The sequence below is a fragment of the Aulonocara sp. 'chitande type north' Nkhata Bay genome, linkage group LG3, assembly GCF_057382095.1.
Source record: "Aulonocara sp. 'chitande type north' Nkhata Bay isolate Kocher_YH1m ecotype deep benthic linkage group LG3, A_spYH_male_GT1.1, whole genome shotgun sequence".
Classification (NCBI taxonomy): Eukaryota; Metazoa; Chordata; class Actinopteri; order Cichliformes; family Cichlidae; genus Aulonocara; species Aulonocara sp. 'chitande type north' Nkhata Bay.
In genome coordinates, this window is record NC_141346.1 from 75449457 (window position 1) to 75468927 (window position 19471).

General features: G+C 42.6%; 1 protein-coding gene across 1 annotated transcript in view; it reads right to left on the reverse strand.

Moving 5' to 3' along the window:
• LOC147337028 (uncharacterized) overlaps nt 1–19471 on the reverse strand; it is a 642403-nt gene that overhangs the window by 551975 nt on the left and 70957 nt on the right. Inside the window, exons 9-10 of the mRNA XM_086286246.1 lie at nt 6659–8415; nt 5572–5745 (exon numbers count right to left, since the gene is read on the reverse strand). Of these exons, the coding sequence (XP_086142372.1) occupies nt 5572–5745; nt 6659–8415 (1931 nt within the window). The remainder of the gene's footprint in view (nt 1–5571; nt 5746–6658; nt 8416–19471) is intronic.

Consider the following 19471-nt stretch of genomic DNA (forward strand, 5'->3'; position numbering starts at 1 on the left):
ACAGTTCATTTTCTACAGTGTTCCATTCATGTTCAGAAGAAGGTTATAGAACTGTTAATACAGACATTTCAATCTAAACACAGCAGATATAGAAGACTGAAAAAAAACACAAGTTCACTGACTAAAAATATCTTATTATTGTTTTATTTATGTATTACAGATTGATTTATTTTCTTATTAATTCTTAATTTGTTTATTTATTTTTAATATTTTGTGTTAAAAAATAAAAATAAAGAGATTTGAGAAGATTGGAATTTTTTAACCATGCCTTTCTTGTGGAAAACCTAATGCGGCCCAGCCTCACCCAGACTCTGCCTGCAGCGGCCCCCAGCTAAATTGAGTTTGAGACCCCTGTCCTACACCATAAATCAGTAAGAGAGGGTACGACCTCTCTCATGGCCCCAAGTGGTGTGTGCATGCCAGAGCACTCTGGAAGGCACACAGAGTCTTTACAGACTACTCAGGATCAAACCTCTATCATTATGCAATCGATTATACAACTCTAAGCATATATGAGTAAATATTTCTAAGCATAAATGACAATCAACAATATAAACCTTACAGCTGGTTTTAATAACAGAATTTATTTGTTTCTCAAACGAGAAAGAGCTATCGAGAAACACTCCTAAATCTTTAGTTCTGAACTTTTCCAGTGGGCCACGGTCAACATTATCTGCTAATGCTAAATAGGCTGCCGTTATTAACTAATGCTAATTTGATGTGAATTAGCATTATGCACTAATGCTAACACTTTTTAACAATGTGAGTAGCTAATGCTAACACTATTTCCCTTAACTTTATAACATTGTGAACGGCTAATGCTAACACTCTTTTCCCTAGCATTACAACATCTGAGCTGCTAATGCTAAGTAGGCCGCCATTAGCACCTACGTCTATCCATCCATCCATCCATTCGCTTCCGCTTATCCTTTTCAGGGTCGCGGGGGGCGCTGGAGCCTATCCCAGCTGTCATAGGGCGAAAGGCGGGGTACACCCTGGACAGGTCGCCAGTCTGTCGCAGGGCTAACACACAGGGACAGACAACCATTCACATTCACATTCACTCGCACATTCACACCTAGTGGCAATTTGGATTATCCAATTAACCTATCCCCACAAGCTGCATGTCTTTGGACGGTGGGAGGAAGCCGGAGTACCCGGAGGGAACCCACGCAAACACGGGGAGAACATGCAAACTCCACACAGAAAGACCCCGGCCTGATGGTGGAATTGAACTCAGGACCTTCTTGCTGTGCGGCAACAGTGCTAACCATCGTGCCACCGTGCTGCCCACCTACGTCTAATTTAAGGCAAATACGCATTAGAACCTAATGCTCATATCGTTTTCCTTTGCTTTATAGCAATGTGAGCAGCTACTGCTAAATAGCATTAGCTAATAACAGCAGTCTAATTTAATGCAAGTTAGCATCATTTGCATTATAACGATGTGAGGAGTTAATGCTAAGTATGCTGCCATTAGTGGCTAATTCTAATTAGGGGTGAATAATTATTACAAGCTAATGCTAATATCGTTTTCTCTTCCCTTTTAACAATGTGAGCAGCTAGTGCTAGGTAGGCTGAAGCTAGCAGCTAATGCTAAAGCTAAAGATAATTTGATGTGAATTAGCATTACATTAGTGAGGAGTTAATGCTAACTAGACTGCCATTAGATAAGATAAGATAAGATACCTCTTAGCAGGTAATGCTAATTTTAGGTGAATAGGAATTGGCAGCTAATGCTAATACCATATTTTCTTGCTTTAACCCTTTAAAACTGGTCAGAGTGGGCACACTCCGTTTTGCGCAACTATTTTTAAATCCCGGTAGCACTGTAATCACGTGAGCTAGCGCAATAATTTTTTTTGCATATGAAACCTGAGGAGTTGTATTTACATCTTATGCCATCAGCTTGTCCTAGGTTACAGTTTCCTTCCACATATGCTTAGGACTCATATTGCTCTGCTGGAAATAGTTTATTTTGATGCATATGCTGTTATTTTGCAAATTTGCAGTATAATATTTATTTTCGTTTTTCCTGCAGTATATAAAAATTGGTGTATTTCAAAAATAAAACTATGAAGGCACTCAAAATAAATTTCCTGAGGTGGGAAACTATTTTGTGCAACTTTTTTGTATTTACAGTTTTGAGGGATAAGCCTCTTAAATTTCTCTAACTAGAAATATATGTTAAAAAAACAAAAACGATTTTCAATTTTTTTGTAGTTTATTGCACTTTTTTGCAATTTATGTAATTACTATGCACTTAATACATACATATTATTAAAATTTAGGCTGTAATGGTTGTATTGATGTATAGCAACTTGAAATGCTCCCAAAAATGGCTCTACAGCATGTAAAAATATAATATAAGCTCTGGCGGACTTGGTTCTATGGTAGGTCTTAAAGGGTTAAATCAATATCAGTAGCTAATCCGATTGTTCAGTCTGACGTCAGGTGAAGTCATTTTTATGCATTTAAGAGCTGTGTTGAATTCAACATTACAAACTGAACATTAGAACTATCCTCTTCTCCAGGATTTTCCTGATTTAACATTTCAATATGACATTTCCAGCGCTTTGTTTTCTCTGCTCAGAGACAAAACAGATACACGCATGTATATACAGCCCACGTCCAGCTCTACATGCACTCCTGCTCCATTTCTATAGAGAATAAACAACGTAACACAATCATTCTCCATTGTTTTCAACTCAACCAGCTGCATTTAATGAAGGAGTTTGAATTTACTTTACAACAGCTGCTGTTGTTTCCTGTCTGCATTCATGTTCTTAACTGTACTCCACACATTCTGAACTGGTGTACCGTAATTGTCGGGCTATAAGCCGCTACTTTTTGCACAAGCTTTGAGCCCTGCGGCTTTTAGTCAGGTGCGGCTTTTCTATGGATTGTCCATGAGCGGATTTGTTTTGTTTGTTCCGCTGTTGTACGGCACTACGTTGCCTGGCGGAAGGATCGGGGTTCAAGAGTGGTATGTTGGTCACATGTCCATCCGTCAGGCAACGTAGTGCAGTACGAGGTAGCGCGAAAAACAAACTTCAAAGTAGCGCTACCCGTTCAGCTGGAGGCCTGGATGATGAGCGGCGATAAACTTGCAAAAAGCAAGTTATGCCCAACTCCACCATTGGATTCTGACAGCGTGGAAAAGTGTGAAAACATCCACGATCACCAACAGATTTCGAAGGGCTGGACTGCTGCATGATGGAGAGGAGGACACCGCCACGGCCCTTCTGAGGGTGTTCGACTCTGACACTGACAACGAGGATTTCTTTGGTTTTGAAAGTGACAACGAAAGAAAGAAGCTGAGAGTGGATGACGAAGCCACCCTGAGCCTGTTTGTTTCCGACACTGGAGAAGAGGACTTTGGTGGTTTTAGTGCGCAGGAAGATGGTGGTGAATGACTGACTTTTCTTCTTGTTAAAGCCGTGTCACTGCACCTGAGCCTAAAAGGTAGTCCGAATCAATTGTTCTGGTGTGCTGTAGGTTATTGTTATGTACTACATTTGTTACTCATTTATGAAGCACAGTACATGTTTTGTACTTGTAATTACCGCTACTTGTACATATACCTAAAAAGTTATGCAAATATGTACCATAACTTGTTTTTCAAAATATTAATAAAAGGGGTGTGTCTCCAAACAGCCATCTCTTTCCTGACAATTCGCTTTGTGCATATTCTCTTACATATGATAAGTCAACATTGAAACACCTGCGGCTTTTAGTCAGGTGCGGCTAATGTATGTACAAAACAGGATTTTCCCCTGATTTTAGCTTGTGCGGCTAATATTCAGGTGCGCTCTGTAGTCTGGGAAATACGGTAGTTCTTCCTAAAGTACTGCAGTATTCCTGCCAGTACATCCTTTTAGTTTTCCTAACTGTTTCCTCTGATGCTCGTTGCTATTCTTTCCTCAATGCAAATTCATGCTAAGCTCCTTCATATCCATCCCTGTTTCTAAACCTGTAATAATTGCTTTAATGTGTCTTTGGCCTAATTATGAGTCTGTCCATATGTTTGTAGTTCCCCACTTGCTTTGGTTTCTTAGCTCTGATTCTCTCAAATTGATCCTTGAAATCATTTACTGGCATCTCTCCCTCTCACTCCCACTATCCCCAGAACACCAGAGTATTCATCTCCTGGTTTATCCTATGGCCTCTTTGCATTTTCTCCAATCATCCCTGTTTCTAGAGTCTCACCCCATCTGCAGGCAGTCCAAAAGAAACTGCCTCTGCCATTTTCTTCTTCTTAATCTTTGATTTTTCTCTTCACTTTCTCCATTGGGTCTTCTTAGACGCACTTTCCAGAAAGCAGCAACATTTTTTGTGCCCCATTTTTCAAATTGTGCATCTTACTTCAGCTTAATGTGTTTCCTGTTTTGTTTTTACACAGGTCATGTAAAAGAAATCCTACCAGAGACTCGACAAAGCTGAACTGAAAGACAGCACAGGCAATAAATCAGAGCAGCACAGAACTTAAGCTCATGGTCCATAGAAGCTGGGCTCTACAGGTGTACCAGGACAAGCTTAGTGTAAGTCCCTCGAAAAAGTTTCACTTGTGCTGTTTCGGTGTAAATTACTGGTTTGTTTGAACAATTTCATCAGCTGAACCATAAATACTCCAAAACAATTTCTTTGTGACTCAGTGTGATTTTTCATTTTGTAATATTAGCATGTCAAACTCTACATTCTCTACACAGATGAGAAATGAAGTGTATTTAATAATAAAAGTTATCTCTCAGAGACAAAGTTAGTGTCTCATTCAGGTCTGTATCTGAGTAGCCTCAGACACATGCAGTGCTCATATTTTCTGTTTTGTGTGTCACTCAGACCTCTTCCTGACAGGGGCAGCAATTTCATTTAAAGTCCCATTCACTGATACAGGCTGCTGGAGCTCCAACCAGGAGGGTACACACATGATCCAGGGAAAAAAATTATATATGGTCTCTTAGATAAATATTAAGAGGTCCTGTGTTTTACTAAAAAATCAAAGTAGTAAAACACGGGACCTTTGGGTTAGATATAAGGTGATTTGACAAATCATGTCTGTTGTAAATGAGTAAGCCATTTATCGACCTGACTCAGGTTTTAAATCATCATCAGAAAAGACTGAATCCTGACCTGAGAATTGTACACTTTGGACTCTCCACTGCAGAAAATAGAAGCTTCAGTCCTGAATCCTGCAGGTTGTTGTTACCCAGATCCAGCTCTGTCAGACGGGAGGACTGGGAGCTCAGGACTGAGGACAGAGCTTCACAGCTTCTGTCTGACAGGTTACAGCCACTCAGTCTGAAGAAAGGATGACAAGAAGACATGAAACACTTGTGTTAAAGTATATTCATGGTGCCATGAGGAGCTACTACATTTACAATATTTCAACACTGTTTCAGGACATGCTGGAATCCTTATTGCCTCATGTTACAAAAGACAAATGTGGCAGTTTACTGTGACTTGCATGGATTCATTAAAAAAACAAAACATAAACACTGTTAATTTTTTCCAAATGAAATTGATTAAATGATGTTAATTGATGAAAAAAAAATCGATATTGCTTGATCTGACCTCAGCGTTTCCAGTTTGCAGTATTGACTCTTCATCCCAGCAGACAGAAGCTTCACTCCTGAATCCTGCAGGTTGTTGTTACCCAGGTCCAGCTCTGTCAGATGGGAGGACTGGGAGCTCAGGACTGAGGACAGAGCTTCACAGCTTCTGTCTGACAGGTTACAGCCACTCAGTCTGAAATCAAGGTGGAAGGGAGACAAGATCAACCAAACAAATCAGAGCTTTATTGCTTTTTTATTGTTTTTAAGCAGAAATCAGTGAGGTGCTGGTAGATTCTGTTCTTTTGGTTTATTACCCAACAACACACACATACACTAATATTTGTGACTTTTGTAATAGTAGCATTTACAATGCAAAGCAACAGCGATCACAGATTGAAGGGGCCTGAATAAAACTACAATGCAGTGATTTTTAAGATGACCTGTTCTTCCAATTTCCAACAACAGATTTCTTCAACCTTACAGTTAAAAATAATTCTTTATCTCATACTGAATCTTGGTGCAACTCCCCCCAGTTTATTAAAATGAAGAGGTACTGAAGTTGCTGTAAGTGATGTGTGATGCCACTGATTTCCTTTCTGATCCAATACAAAGTAAAATTCAGGCTGGTATCTGCGATACTGATGAAAACTATTCCTTCAGAATCAATACAAGACATCATAAGAAAATATGATGTTTTGTATAACATAAAAAGCCTGAATTTTAAAATATTCAGTTAATAATCAAAAACAGATGTGACTGAAAATAATAAAACTGAGAAACATTTTATGGCCATTCGATCCTTTTACAACCATTGCAAGAGCTTGGTTGGCATAGCCGGCAATACGTTGGATAGTAATAAGTCCGGTGGGTGATGGGCTCCACCAGGGCTGCCCTTTGTCACCGATTCTGTTCATAAATTTTATGTTTAAAGGCTGTATCAAAAGTTCATTCAAGTTACAATATTGTGGTCAAAAGTTCTCCTTTTTTCTTTTATACTATACAACTACGCTGGCTCATGGTTTTAGGACATGGATCTGTCATGGAAGAAATCTATGACCACTTTTAATCAATATTTTAAAAATAAACATGATCACAGATTTACTTACAGAGCTTTGTTGGAGGCTTTGACCACTGGCAGCAGCCTCAGAAGAGCCTCCTCTGAAGCAGAGTATTTCTTCAGGTCAAACACATCCAGATCTTCTTCTGATGACAGTAAGATGAAGACCAGAGCTGACCACTGAGCAGGAGACAGTTTATCTGTGGAGAGACGTCCTGATCTCAGGGACTGTTGGATCTCCTCCACTAGAGAACGATCATTCAGTTCATTCAGACAGTGGAACAGATTGATGCTTTTCTCTGCAGACAGATTCTCACTGAGCTTCTTCTTGATGTGCTGAACTGTTTTCTTATTGGTCTGTGAGCTACTTCCTGTCTGTGTCAGCAGACCTCGTAGGAGAGTCTGATTGGTCTGCAGTGAAAGACCCAGGAGGAAGCGGAGGAACAAGTCCAGGTGTCCATTTGGACTCTGTAAGGCCTTGTTCACAGCACTCTGGTGGAGAGACTCTTTTTTTCTAAAAAAACTAGACCGCTTGGATGTTGTTTGTTGTTGTTCCAGCAGATTGAGTCCAGAGTTGATGAAGGTCAGATGGACATGAAGAGCAGCCAGAAACTCCTGAACACTCAGATGGATGAAGCAGAACACCTTGTCCTGGTACAGTCCTCTCTCCTCTTTAAAGATCTGTGTGAACACTCCTGAGTACACTGAGGCTGCTCTGATATCGATGCCACACTCTGTCAGGTCTGATTCATAGAAGATCAGGTTTCCTTTCTGCAGCTGATCAAAAGCCAGTTTTCCCAGAGACTCCATCATCTTCCTGCTCTCTGGACTCCAGTGTGGATCTGTCTCAGCTCCTCCATCATACTTGACCTTCTTCACTTTGGCCTGAACCACCAGGAAGTGGATGTACATCTCAGTCAGGGTCTTGGGCAGCTGTCCTCCCTCTCTGGTTTCCAGCACATCCTCCAGAACTGTAGCAGTGATCCAGCAGAAGACTGGGATGTGACACATGATGTGGAGGCTTCGTGATGTCTTGATGTGGGAGATGATGCTGCTGGCCTGCTTCTTATCTCTGAATCTCTTCCTGAAGTACTCCTCCTTCTGTGGGTCAGTGAACCCTCTGACCTCTGTCACCATGCCAACACAGTCAGGAGGGATCTGATTGGCTGCTGCAGGTCGTGTGGTTATCCAGAGGTGAGCAGAGGGAAGCAGTTTCCCCCTGATGAGGTTTATCAGCAGCACATCCACTGAGGTGGACTTTCTAGGGTCAGTTAGGATTGTAGTTTTGTGGAAGTCCAGAGGAAGTCGACACTCATCCAGACCATCAAAGATGAACACAACCTGGAAGTCTTCAAAGCTGCAGATTCCTGCTTCTTTGGTTTCAGTAAAGAAGTGATGAACAAGTCCCACCAAGCTGAACTTTTCCTCTTTCAGCACATTCAGCTCTCTGAAAGTGAATGGAAATATGAACTGGATGTCCTGGTTGGCTTTGTCTTCAGCCCAGTCCAGGCTGTATTTCTGTGTTAAGACTGTTTTCCCAATGCCAGCCACTCCCTTTGTCAGCACTGTTCTGATTGGTTCATCTCTTCCAGGTGAGGCTTTAAAGATGTCTTCTTGTCTGATGGTTGTTTCTGGTCTGTCTGGTTTCCTGGATGCGGTTTCAATCTGTCTGACCTCATGTTCATCATTGACCTCTGCAGTCCCTCCCTCTGTGATGTAGAGCTCTGTGTAGATCTGATTCAGGAGGGTTGGGTTTCCTGCTTTAGCGATGCCCTCAAACACACACTGGAACTTCTTCTTCAGGGTGGATTTAAGGTTACGATGACAAACTGCAGCTTGAAGTTCTGAATGAGAAGAAAAATAAACACTCAACTCCAAAAAGAACTAATCTTTAAAACATGTTGCTCCATCTTCCATCTCTGGAAAATGTTCATTCATCCAGCAGCTTAAATCTTTAGATAAATCCTCTTACTGCTCTGCAGACGGTCAGCCAGCTCCTCCTGCTTCATTCTCCTCAGGAAGTCCACTGTGATCTTCACAAATGCCTCTCTGCTGCTGCTCCTCTGACTCTCTAAGCATTCTGGGTAATCTGGACTCAGAACCTTCTGGATCTTCTTCAGCTCGTTCTTCACAAAAGTGATGATGTTGTCCTCCAGCAGCTGGAACAGAATATTTATGAATGAGCCAATCAGACTGAAATCATGGAGCCAAACATCAGATCCATGTTGGACACACTGACGATCCACTGGTCTACAAAGAGCAGCATGGAGATGACTGTGAACAGAACAGATGTAACAGTAGTTGTTGTACATGTACAGACCATAAATATGGAGTCCAGCTGTGTTTGATGCTGCTGGGCAGACTGACCACTGGGAACCTCTGAGCTCTGCTGGTCCACTCTGTGGAGGAACCATGAAGGATTAGATCAACACAGGATAAAGATCCAGGAGTTTCTGCTCAAATAACTTCATCTGAATCAAGTCTGTCAAGTTTTAAACTCTCAGATTGTGAACATATCAGTAATTTTCAGTCTGTTTTCATGGACGTCCTTTCAGTGGTGATGTCAGGGATGATTTTGAAGAAGCTCATCAAACTGAACCATCAGCAGATCACTGCTCCAAAACCAGAACATGATCCGAGTCTCCCTCCACCACCAGAACACCAGCTTTACTAACGTGGTAGATCAGTGTAGTACAGATCAATAACTGATGAGTCATTTGATCAAAATCACTGAGTGCTTCACGTCTGACCCTCTGATGCTTCTGTAGACATTTTGCATATTTAATGAATGTCTGACAGTTTTACATTCATTCTATGAACACAGTGGAAATGTTGTGTTATAGTCTCCATGTTGTTTCCAGCATCATAAATTCTTAAGTTCAGAAAATTAGATTCTTTCTTCACAGCTGAAAAACAACAACATTTATTCTCTATTGAAATCTGCATCGTCCACTCCAAAGGTCACAATCTGAAGGTAACATCTGGTTTTGTTCCCTGTGGTTAACTCTGAGCATCAGTATGGTGGGATTTATCCACTACATCCACACCACTGTGGTTCAGTGTTGTCCTGATGGAGTAACAGCAGCCAGTATGATCCAGGCTTTAGCTGCTGGGTCTCTGTGTGACCTCTCAGACTGTTTAACAGATCAGACACAAAGAGAATCAGAGCAGCTCTGTTCTTTAAAGACAAACATGAACCCACTCAGGTCACACTTTCCCCACAGATATGAGCATCACTGTCCTCAAACAGCAAATGACCAAGTCGAACATTTGGATCTTTTCTCTTTCATTGTTTTCTTTTTAATGAATCTTTGTAACAATCTGAGGATGTTTCAGGTCATATTTATCCAGGAAACACAAACATGTAAAGGAGTCATCACAGCTCTCTGACCTCGTTGCTCCAGGTTCACCACTGAAGAGTGGAGGGTTTCCTTTGGACCAGTCACTCCTCACAGACGGACAGCTGGACCCTGCAGACTGTGACCTCTGACCTCTGCAGACACAAACATGATTGAAGCAGCTGTGATCACACAGACTGCAGATAATGCAGCTGTTTCCTGTCAGTAACATCCTCTTAGATTAGAGTTCAGCTTTTTACAGGAAAACTGGACAAAACTGATTTTTGTTACAAACTCATTTTCATTTCCTCTCAGCTCACAAACACAGTCAGACAATCAACCAGAGTCAACACTGATTATAATGTCAGTGCAGAATTATTTCTGTTACTCAGTGAGTTCAGCTCTCTGACCTCGTTGCTCCAGGTTCACCACTGAAGGCTGGCTGTTGACCTTTGGACCGGTCACTCCTCACAGACGGACAGCTGGACCCTGCAGACTCTGCTCTGTCCTCCTCTTCCTCCATCATCATCTTCAGTCAGTCTGAGAGGTAAACCACAAACACTCAGTGAGTTCACATTAACAGGAGGAACTGAGTTACAGTCGCTGACCTCTGACCTGTCATGTGACCATGAAACCAGGTCAATATGTCTGTAGGTTCAGTCATCCAGGTCATGTGATCTAAGGAGCTTGGAGAGAAAAGAGACGTCTTTAAGTTTCTGGAAGACGTTTCATCTGAGAAGCTTCTTCAGCTCTAAAACCAAACGGTGGAGAGTCCCAGATATTTAAACCTGAGAGGGAAAGAAAGCATGTCGCTGACCCACCACTGATGTTATTTCAAGGAGGAAACTGAGAGCCTTTGCACCAGGAGCACAAACATCAGCTCCAGCAATGATCCACTGATGTGTTTTTATTCCATGTATGAATGTTGTTATTGACAGAGATGACGTTTGTGTGTCAGTGATGCAGTGACTGTTGTTGTTACCTGTACAGGCTGGTTAGACTCTATGAAACAGATCATACAGATCTCTGCATGTTAGAAGAGACTATTAAAGGTCATGAATGAGACAAAGGCAGGGAGGCGTCCTTTACAGCTAAACAGCAGAGTGAGAGAACAGCCAGCACCTCTACATTTATCACATTATACAGCACATGTATGATACTGACAGGGATGAGAAGAATTTAGTGATTCTGATCCCATCATTGATATTACTTATTGATTCTCAGTAGCTCTGCTCTGACAGTCACCACCATCACTGAGCAGCATATCAAAGACATTTGTGCACATTAACTGCATGTTGTGGCTCAAATGTTTGTGCATGTTGGAGGCATTTCCTCTTTGTTGTGATCAGTGTGGGTCATTACTCAAAACAGTCATTATTACACATATTACACAGAACACTTTGATTAAAAGTAATGGAGTACGTTACTTCATTACTCCTCATAACATTACTTTGATGTTAAAATGAACAAATGAGCATGTAACAACATAAAGCTGAGGTACAGCCCCACACACCAACACAGATCCTGATGAGGTCACGTGATGTTTCTCTGAGTGTTTATGAACACAAATCAAAGATGAAACAGCACAAAGACACTTCAAAGTGATTCTACTGTAGAAACATGAACAGGTAGAAACCTGCAGCCTGACTGCTCATCACTTTGTTACCTGTTCAAGTTCAGCAGCAGCAGCTCACTTTATCACGGTGCTGGTCTGGGGTCAGTGTTTACTCAGCTTTACGTCACTCTGGGTTCTTGGCTAGCTTAGCATTAGCTTAGCGTTAGCATGCTGTGTGCTAGCTTAGCGTCAGAGCTCTGCAGGTGTCTCGTGTGTAAATATTAATCACAGTGACAGTAAAGGAGGTAAAGGGCTGTGACGTCATCACGTACGCTGCGTCCTCTGTGGGCTCTGAGTGAACTCAAAGTACAAACTACAAGTACACAAACACGAACGTAGCTCAGAGTGGCGGACACACTCGGCCTCGTTGGTCCAGCTGTGAGTCCGTTACCGTGAACTATGGAGCGGCAGATTTGTGCTGAACTAAGCTGCACACAGCTGATGTTAGCCAGGAAACATTACACACTGACTTTAATGGAGAGACCGGAAATACAAACACACACAGTTTGTTGTGTGAAGAAATCAAACACGAGCTGAACAAACAGTAAAGTTCCTAAAGACAAACTGTTAAAGGAGGAAACAAAGCAAACTTACAGTTTCTTCACACACCAACAACAAGCTCCACTCCACACCTGGACACTAAACACGGACACACAGGTGAGCTGCTTCCTGGAAGGAGGCGGGGCTCCACCTGAAACTCAGCACAGGTGGGAGGGGCTCAGCTCTGTGTGTGCTGATGTGTTAACTTTAAAAATATGCCGTCTGACTGCTCAGACTGAGTCAGAGTAAAGTTCACATGCTGACGTGTGGAGACATGAAACCTTGTTGTAGCTGCAGGTGTGAACACACTGATCCCAGATCAGCTCTGCTGTATTTGTAACATGAACATTTCTGCTGCAAAGCTTCAAATGTTCAGCATGTTTCTCTGTTTCCAGTCTATAGATCCAGTCACACTTTCTACCTTCACCTGTGCAGTAAAGACTGAGAGCAGAGCTGAAACCAAGCGTCCAATCAGTGAGCAGCATCAACACCTGAGCTTCATTCAGACTCTGTTATTGAAGATGTTGTTGGTACAAAGTTCATCTGCTGCTCACATGAATCCATGAAAGATTTATTTCACTGAATGTTTCTTCAAAGCTCATTTCAACCTGTTGAAGTCATGAATGAAAGTGCAGACTGAGAGTGGATCACATGATGTTTGAGGTGTGTCATGTGACATGTTCAGTATTGTCACACATGTCTAGATTGTCCCTGATATCATAACTGCTCAAACACTGATGATTATATTTGAAGAATTATTCCTGATGGCAGCAAAGTTTGAATGGAGCTCTCTGTCTGTGCTGATTTGTCGCCCTCTGGAGGTCAAAGCACAAACTGCATGATGTCACTGTAACCACCACAGAGACAGGAAGTGTTTTTATGACTGAAACACTGAAATGATGCTAACGGCTGTCGTTAGGCTCACTGACAGCAGTGCTGATGTGTTCATGTCAAACACTGGCTCAGGTCAGACTCCTTCATCCTTCTCCAGCGTGAGGCCGCCCTCAGACCCACAGGAGCTCTGACCTTTGACCTCCTGACCCTAACCATTTTAGTCTTGTTGCATCTTTAAATGCAAATCCATCCAAACTGTAGCCGAGCAAAAGAAGCTGGAAGCTGTTCTATGAATGATGTTGTTGAAGGAGCTTGGAAAGAAAAGCATCTGGACTTCTTTAAGTTGCTTGAAGAGGGACATGGACGCCTTAACGCCCACTCACATCCTGGGACATTTGATCACAGGAAATCACATGATAGCGTGGGGCTAGATCTCACAATGGGTTCACCCAAAACCTTGGCTGATTGAGACCCACACCCGTTTTCACGGAGGAGGAGGAGTTTCACATCCTGAACATGTGACAGCCTGGTTTAAAGGGACCAAAAGTAACTGGACACCTGATTCAGTTCAGGTTTATTCATCCGCTCCAAACCACAGCAGCAGTCACCTCCAGGGAACCAGCTGATCCATGTAACTAGGGACAGACCACAGCCCAGAGCACTGGTTCATGATGTGTTTGTGGACTGTAGGTTGTTTGGATAGAGATGAGATGTACTCAGCAGTCTGTCTCTAATGTTTAATGAAATGTTCTGAAGATGATAATAACTTGTGATTTTCTTTTGAATGAATCTTTAATCGTGTTGTAGGGCCTCTGACTCTCATGAAGATTTTCACATCAATGTGCTTTTCACAAAGATATTAACAATGAAAATGACGTGCAGCCCTGAACTACTCATGCGTTAACTCAGCGGTTCCCAACCCCCGGGTCACGGACCGGTCCGTGAGTCGTTTGGTACCGGGCCGTGAGAGTCGAGGCTCGGTGTGAAATTGATGGTTGATAGGTTTGTAGCATAAACCTGTTCGCTGGATCGTTCAATCCAGCTACACAGCAAAGCAAGACACGAGTAGTTCTTTATGTTTCTCGTGCACGGGAGAGAACTGGACCAATGCCGTTCCTTCGCTTGACCACAGTCGCTCTCGTCCGTTCCCTCGTAACACTGTTCTTTTATTGAGGTTACATGAATATACATAGGTTCATTAACATACACGTGAACAAAGGTACCAGTCTGTATGTTATGTAGGTGTGTGTGTGTGTGTGTGTGTGTGTGTGTGTGTGTGTGTGTGTGACCCCATAAACGACTTCCCTAAACCTGCTGGTCTGGAAGTCCAGCAGTTCATCTAAACAAAAGGCACTTAGACTAAAACAGACATCCTACCACAAAACAATAAGAAGGTAGCACCTCTCCCATGATCCCAGGACGTGGGTGTGAATGCCAGAACACTCTGGAGTCACACAAAGTCTTTAAAGACTACTATCATTACACAATTGGTTCTACACCTCTAAGCATATATGGTTAGATATTCCCCAATAACAATGACAATGATAAAATATAAATCCAACAATGGTTTTCAGGGTTTTTATCGTTAACTTCGTTTCCCTGGGTCTTTCCCGTGTTGTAGTCGTGTGTCTTATTTTGAAAGAAATGTTTACGCGTTACCATAGCGACCAGAGAGCATTAAGGGTGCAGACAGGTGCATCCAACAACATTTTATTTTCCCTTATTTGATTTATGGACCTAACTGTATGAACTGGACTTTGGCTTTAATTCTGCTCCTCTTCATCTTTGCTGTGTTGCATTTCCATCATTCTGCTGCTGGATTCACTGCAGGCTTTAACAAACACTCCTTTGGGTCCAGGCCCAGCCACGTGTTTGTAAGCTGCTGTGCTCCTCACAAATAAAGCCTGAAGCAGCTCAGACTGTTAGAAGCAGCACTGAGCCCTGTTACAGTTATAGTGTTAGAGCAGCGGCTGCAGCCTACAGCATTTAAACTAGCTGACAGTAAACACATCAGTCCAGATGTTACCACATTACTTTGTGATGCTGAGAGTTAAAGGAGACTGGCTGATTAAAATCCCATTCCTTACATCACCGTCCTCTGCTCTGACTGCTTTCATTTAATCACAATCAGAATACTTTTTTGATCCCCAGGGGAAATTATTTAGGTTACAGTGCTGCAGCACAAACAGGAACAAAGACACAGCACACTAAGTAAGAAATAGCACAATATACACAATATATACATGCATACATATGAGTCACTTATAAGTAACATGTGAGTGCTGGGGTCTATGACAGCAGGCAGGTCTGTATTTATGTCCAGGCTGACATGAACAGCTAGTAGTTCAGGGTTCAACACTCAGGAAAGTGTGTGACCTTCCACACTGACAGAAGATGCTAAACATGACTTTAAACTGTTGTTTGTTAAAGCCTCACAGATCTGAGAGCAGGGCTCAGTGGGTACATGAGCCTTTATACATGAAGGCTTTCTGTTTCCAGGAGAGGAAACATGTGATCCAGCTGTGTTTGGTCACATGGATCTGCTCTGCATGGATCACCTGACTAAAACATGTTGTTATTATTGTTCTTACAGTCTTAAATCGGTACATCAGGCGGGTCACATGACACCCGGGGGTGACAGCAGCATCTTTCCTCTTTAGAAAGCTGCTCTCTGTCCCAGGAGCTGTTGTCACAGTAACAGCAGGAACAGGAAGTCACATGCTCTCTGCTCTGTGATTGGCTGCTTCTTATCTCAGCTTCCTGCAGAGGGTGGGGTCTGCTGATGACGCACACCAACAGAAGTGTGACTTTCACTTCCTGTTTATTGCTGTTGTTCTTAAAGCTCTCAGGCGATGCTGCAGCGCCCCCTGCTGACACAAACTCCTCCCTCTGTCTCAGAGGTCACAGGTCAGCCTGCTGCAGAGGGTCTGCCTGTTCATGGACTTCCTGTTACAGAGACGGGTCTCAGCGTCAACACTAGTTTCTGATTGGACGGTGTGGAAAATGTTACGAGTTCAAAATATTGGGGATGGAGACAAGAGAAAAACCACAATAACAACACTGGTCCGGTCGGGTTGAGTCAAACGATGATTTTAATGATCACACACGTGGGAGATGGACACTGATGCAGACAGCCTCAGATCTCAAAATGGTGGAGTATTGCTGAAACTTTTATAGCCTCTGGTGCCTCCACCTTATCATAAAAGCCTAAACATTCACATGCTTTCTCTCACACAGCGCCTAAGCTACGACCTTGGCTCCCTGTTTATCTGCTCCTGCTGAGATGGGGCAGAAAACTCCAGCATGTTCTCTTCTAATCAGACAAATAAGGCGATGACTTTCTGCAAACAGTATTTCTTATAACTCAGCAGTATAATGCATCATAAAACAATATCATTCATTCACAATAAATCAGCAGTTTAATATAATGCACATCAGTTTAACTAATGCAATAGTTGTCAGCTTCTTCTAATTCAGGAGAATAATGCAAACTAAAACTACATAATAATTCACAATCTTTAATTAGGGGTATAACATGGCATAAAATAATATTATAATCTAACAAAACCCAGCTTCCTCCAGCCGAGTGATGTGTGGATTCATCACTCTCTGTGGATCAGTGTAAGTCTGTGTGTGGGTCAGCTGCAGGACTTGTTTGACCTTTGACCCTGGCAGACAGAGCTGGTTACTGCTGTGTGACTCCTGCCGTTGCTCCACTTTAAATTTTACTTAAAATAAGTCCTGACATGGCCCCGCCCCCTCTGACCTGCTGCTCCTGGATGTGCTGAGGACACAGCGGAGGCTCAGAGGGGGCGGGGCTTTTCCCGTGGCGGTAACCAAACTGCATTAGGTCACTGCACTGCCAGTGTTTAACCACACCTCTTCTGACTGACCTTTGACCTCTGACATGTTGATTCGATCCTTATTTAATGACATCTTTTATCTAGTGATTTAATTCTGTGTATTTATATGTGATGGTGTTCCTGAGTTCAGCCTCAGCTGATATCCACAGACGCTCCTATTGGCTGGTTTTAAAAACACATTTTTCCATTAAAGAGACTCTTTTAAAAACACGTCTGCCTGAAATTCACATTTCATTGATTTTGGGGGATTTTAACAGAGAGATAGAACTTTATGAATCCCTCATGTTTATCCTCCAGGAAATCCAGTTTGTAGCAGCAGAACACCGACAAATCTTTACACAGCACAGAATTAGGATATCAAATAAAGGGGAATAAGAGAATATGAATATAAGCATAAATATATACATATATACACAGACCTCACACAGAGACAGCAGCTACACTGTGTGTGGATGTGATCCACAGTCACAGCTGTGGGTTTCAGTCAGTGTGTCTCTAACTTCATGGTCACATTTCAAAGCTTATTGGAGCCAGAAGATGTTCAAGTAAAAGATTTATTGCTGTACTCGTCTACCAGGATAACAGGAGGTTCATAAAGCTGTGTAATACTTCAGCTTTACATCATGGAGTAGTAGTTGTGTCCCTTTGTGTTTATTTATTAAACTTCATCAAGTTTGCGGACGACACAACGGTGGTGGGTCTCATTAGCAACAGGGATGAGACCGACTACAGAAGTGAGGTGAGACGCCTGGCCACGTGGTGTGCTGACAACAATCTCTCTCTGAATGTGGAGAAGACGAAGGAGATTGTTGTGGACTTCAGGAGAATGCACACCCAACATGCTCCTCTGACCATTGACGGAGCGTCTGTGGAGAGAGTGAGCAGCACCAAGTTCTTGGGTGTGCACATCACAGAGGATCTCTCCTGGACGTACAACACCACAGCACTGGCCAAGAAATCACAGCAGCGTCTCTTCTTTCTCCGCAAACTAAGAAGAGCAGGAGCACCAGCCCCCATCATGTACACTTTCTACAGAGGCACCATCGAGAGCATCCTGTCGAGCTGCATCACTGTGTGGTTTGGAGCCTGCAATGCGTCCTGTCATAGAACCCTCCAACGCATAGTGAGAGCTGCAGAGAGGATCATTGGTGTCTCTCTCCCCTCCCTCCAGGACATTTACAGCACTCGTCTCACTAAAAAAGCCCTTTGCATAGCGGCTGATCCCACACACCCAATGCAAAGCTTCTTCAAGCTGCTGCCGTCGGGGAGGAGACTGCGGAGTCTCCAGGCCAGGACCAGCAGGCTGAAGGACAGCTTCATCCATCAGGCTGTCAGGAAGCTTAACTCCCTCCCGATTCTGCCCCCTCTCCCCTCCTCTCCTCCACGGTCTCACTGAACTCTGTCACACACACACACACACACACTCTCTCTGACTCACACACTGGCCTGCACCAGTTACCAGTCACTTTGTGGAGCATTGGACTGCCATTACCTCATAAGACTTTGTTGTTACACTTTCTCTTACCGTACACTACTAAATCTCCATTTGCACTATTTGCACTACTCTGCCTGGTTTACACTCAATGTCACTTACCCATTATATTGTATATTATATAGCTTTCTTGTTATATGTAAAATTGTATTTATTTAAATTTTTACTTTTTAATTATTTTACTTGCATTTTTAATCACTTTTATATTTAAATATATTTAAATGTTCATTTGCTATTTATCTAGGGATTGAGAGTAACGCAATTTCTATTCTCTGTATGTCCTGTACATGTGGCAGAATCGACAATAAAGTTGACTTTGACTTTGACTTTGACTAGTGTGTTCACACGTCTACTTTAACTTCACTCTGTAATGAAAGGATTCAAATCACTGATAAATACATACATGCTGACTCTGAGTCTCAGTGAAGGAGGAAAGGATGGATGAAGGCAGCCTAGTGTGGGTCATGTGTGTCCAGCAGTCATCCAGGGCCTGGATCCATCTGTAACAGGAAGACAAAGTCCAGCCTGTAATCATCCTATCAGGCACAGCGTTTCCATCCAGCATCCTGACGACGCTAACAACCCGTCAAACGTCTCCTCTGGTCCACAGAAGTCACACTTCCTGTGTCATGTTTACCTTTTTAAGTGTGCTATTCAAGCCTGTGTGACCAACTCTGACTCTCCAGATTCCATCCTGGTCTCTGCTGCAGCTTCTTCTACACGACTGTTTTCTGTATAATAATATCTGCCTTTCCCGTCTCTGTCCCAGTGTGCCTGCCACTCGTCCTTCATCTTTACCTTCATTATACTCTTCACCTCACTTTCACTGTATTTTATAGTCAAACCTGCACGACTTCTTCTTGCTGCACCTTTTTAAACTTATCGTCCTGTTCATTGCATCAACACCGATATTCACAGGGAGCCATAAGAAATCCACTTCTATCCCTCTGTGTTTGATTCTATACAGTAAATGAAGTATATCAAAAACAATATGTTGCCTAGAGTCTGAAGACATATCACCTGTGCTCACTAGCACGCTGCTAGAGTCCCAGCAAACCACATACCTCCATATTAGTGCGTCCTCCACCCAGTTCAAGCCAGTAACATCACTACCAGCTCCCAGTATAAACTGCCACATCATCTGTAATTCTTTTACTCATCACCAAACTTATTTGTGGGA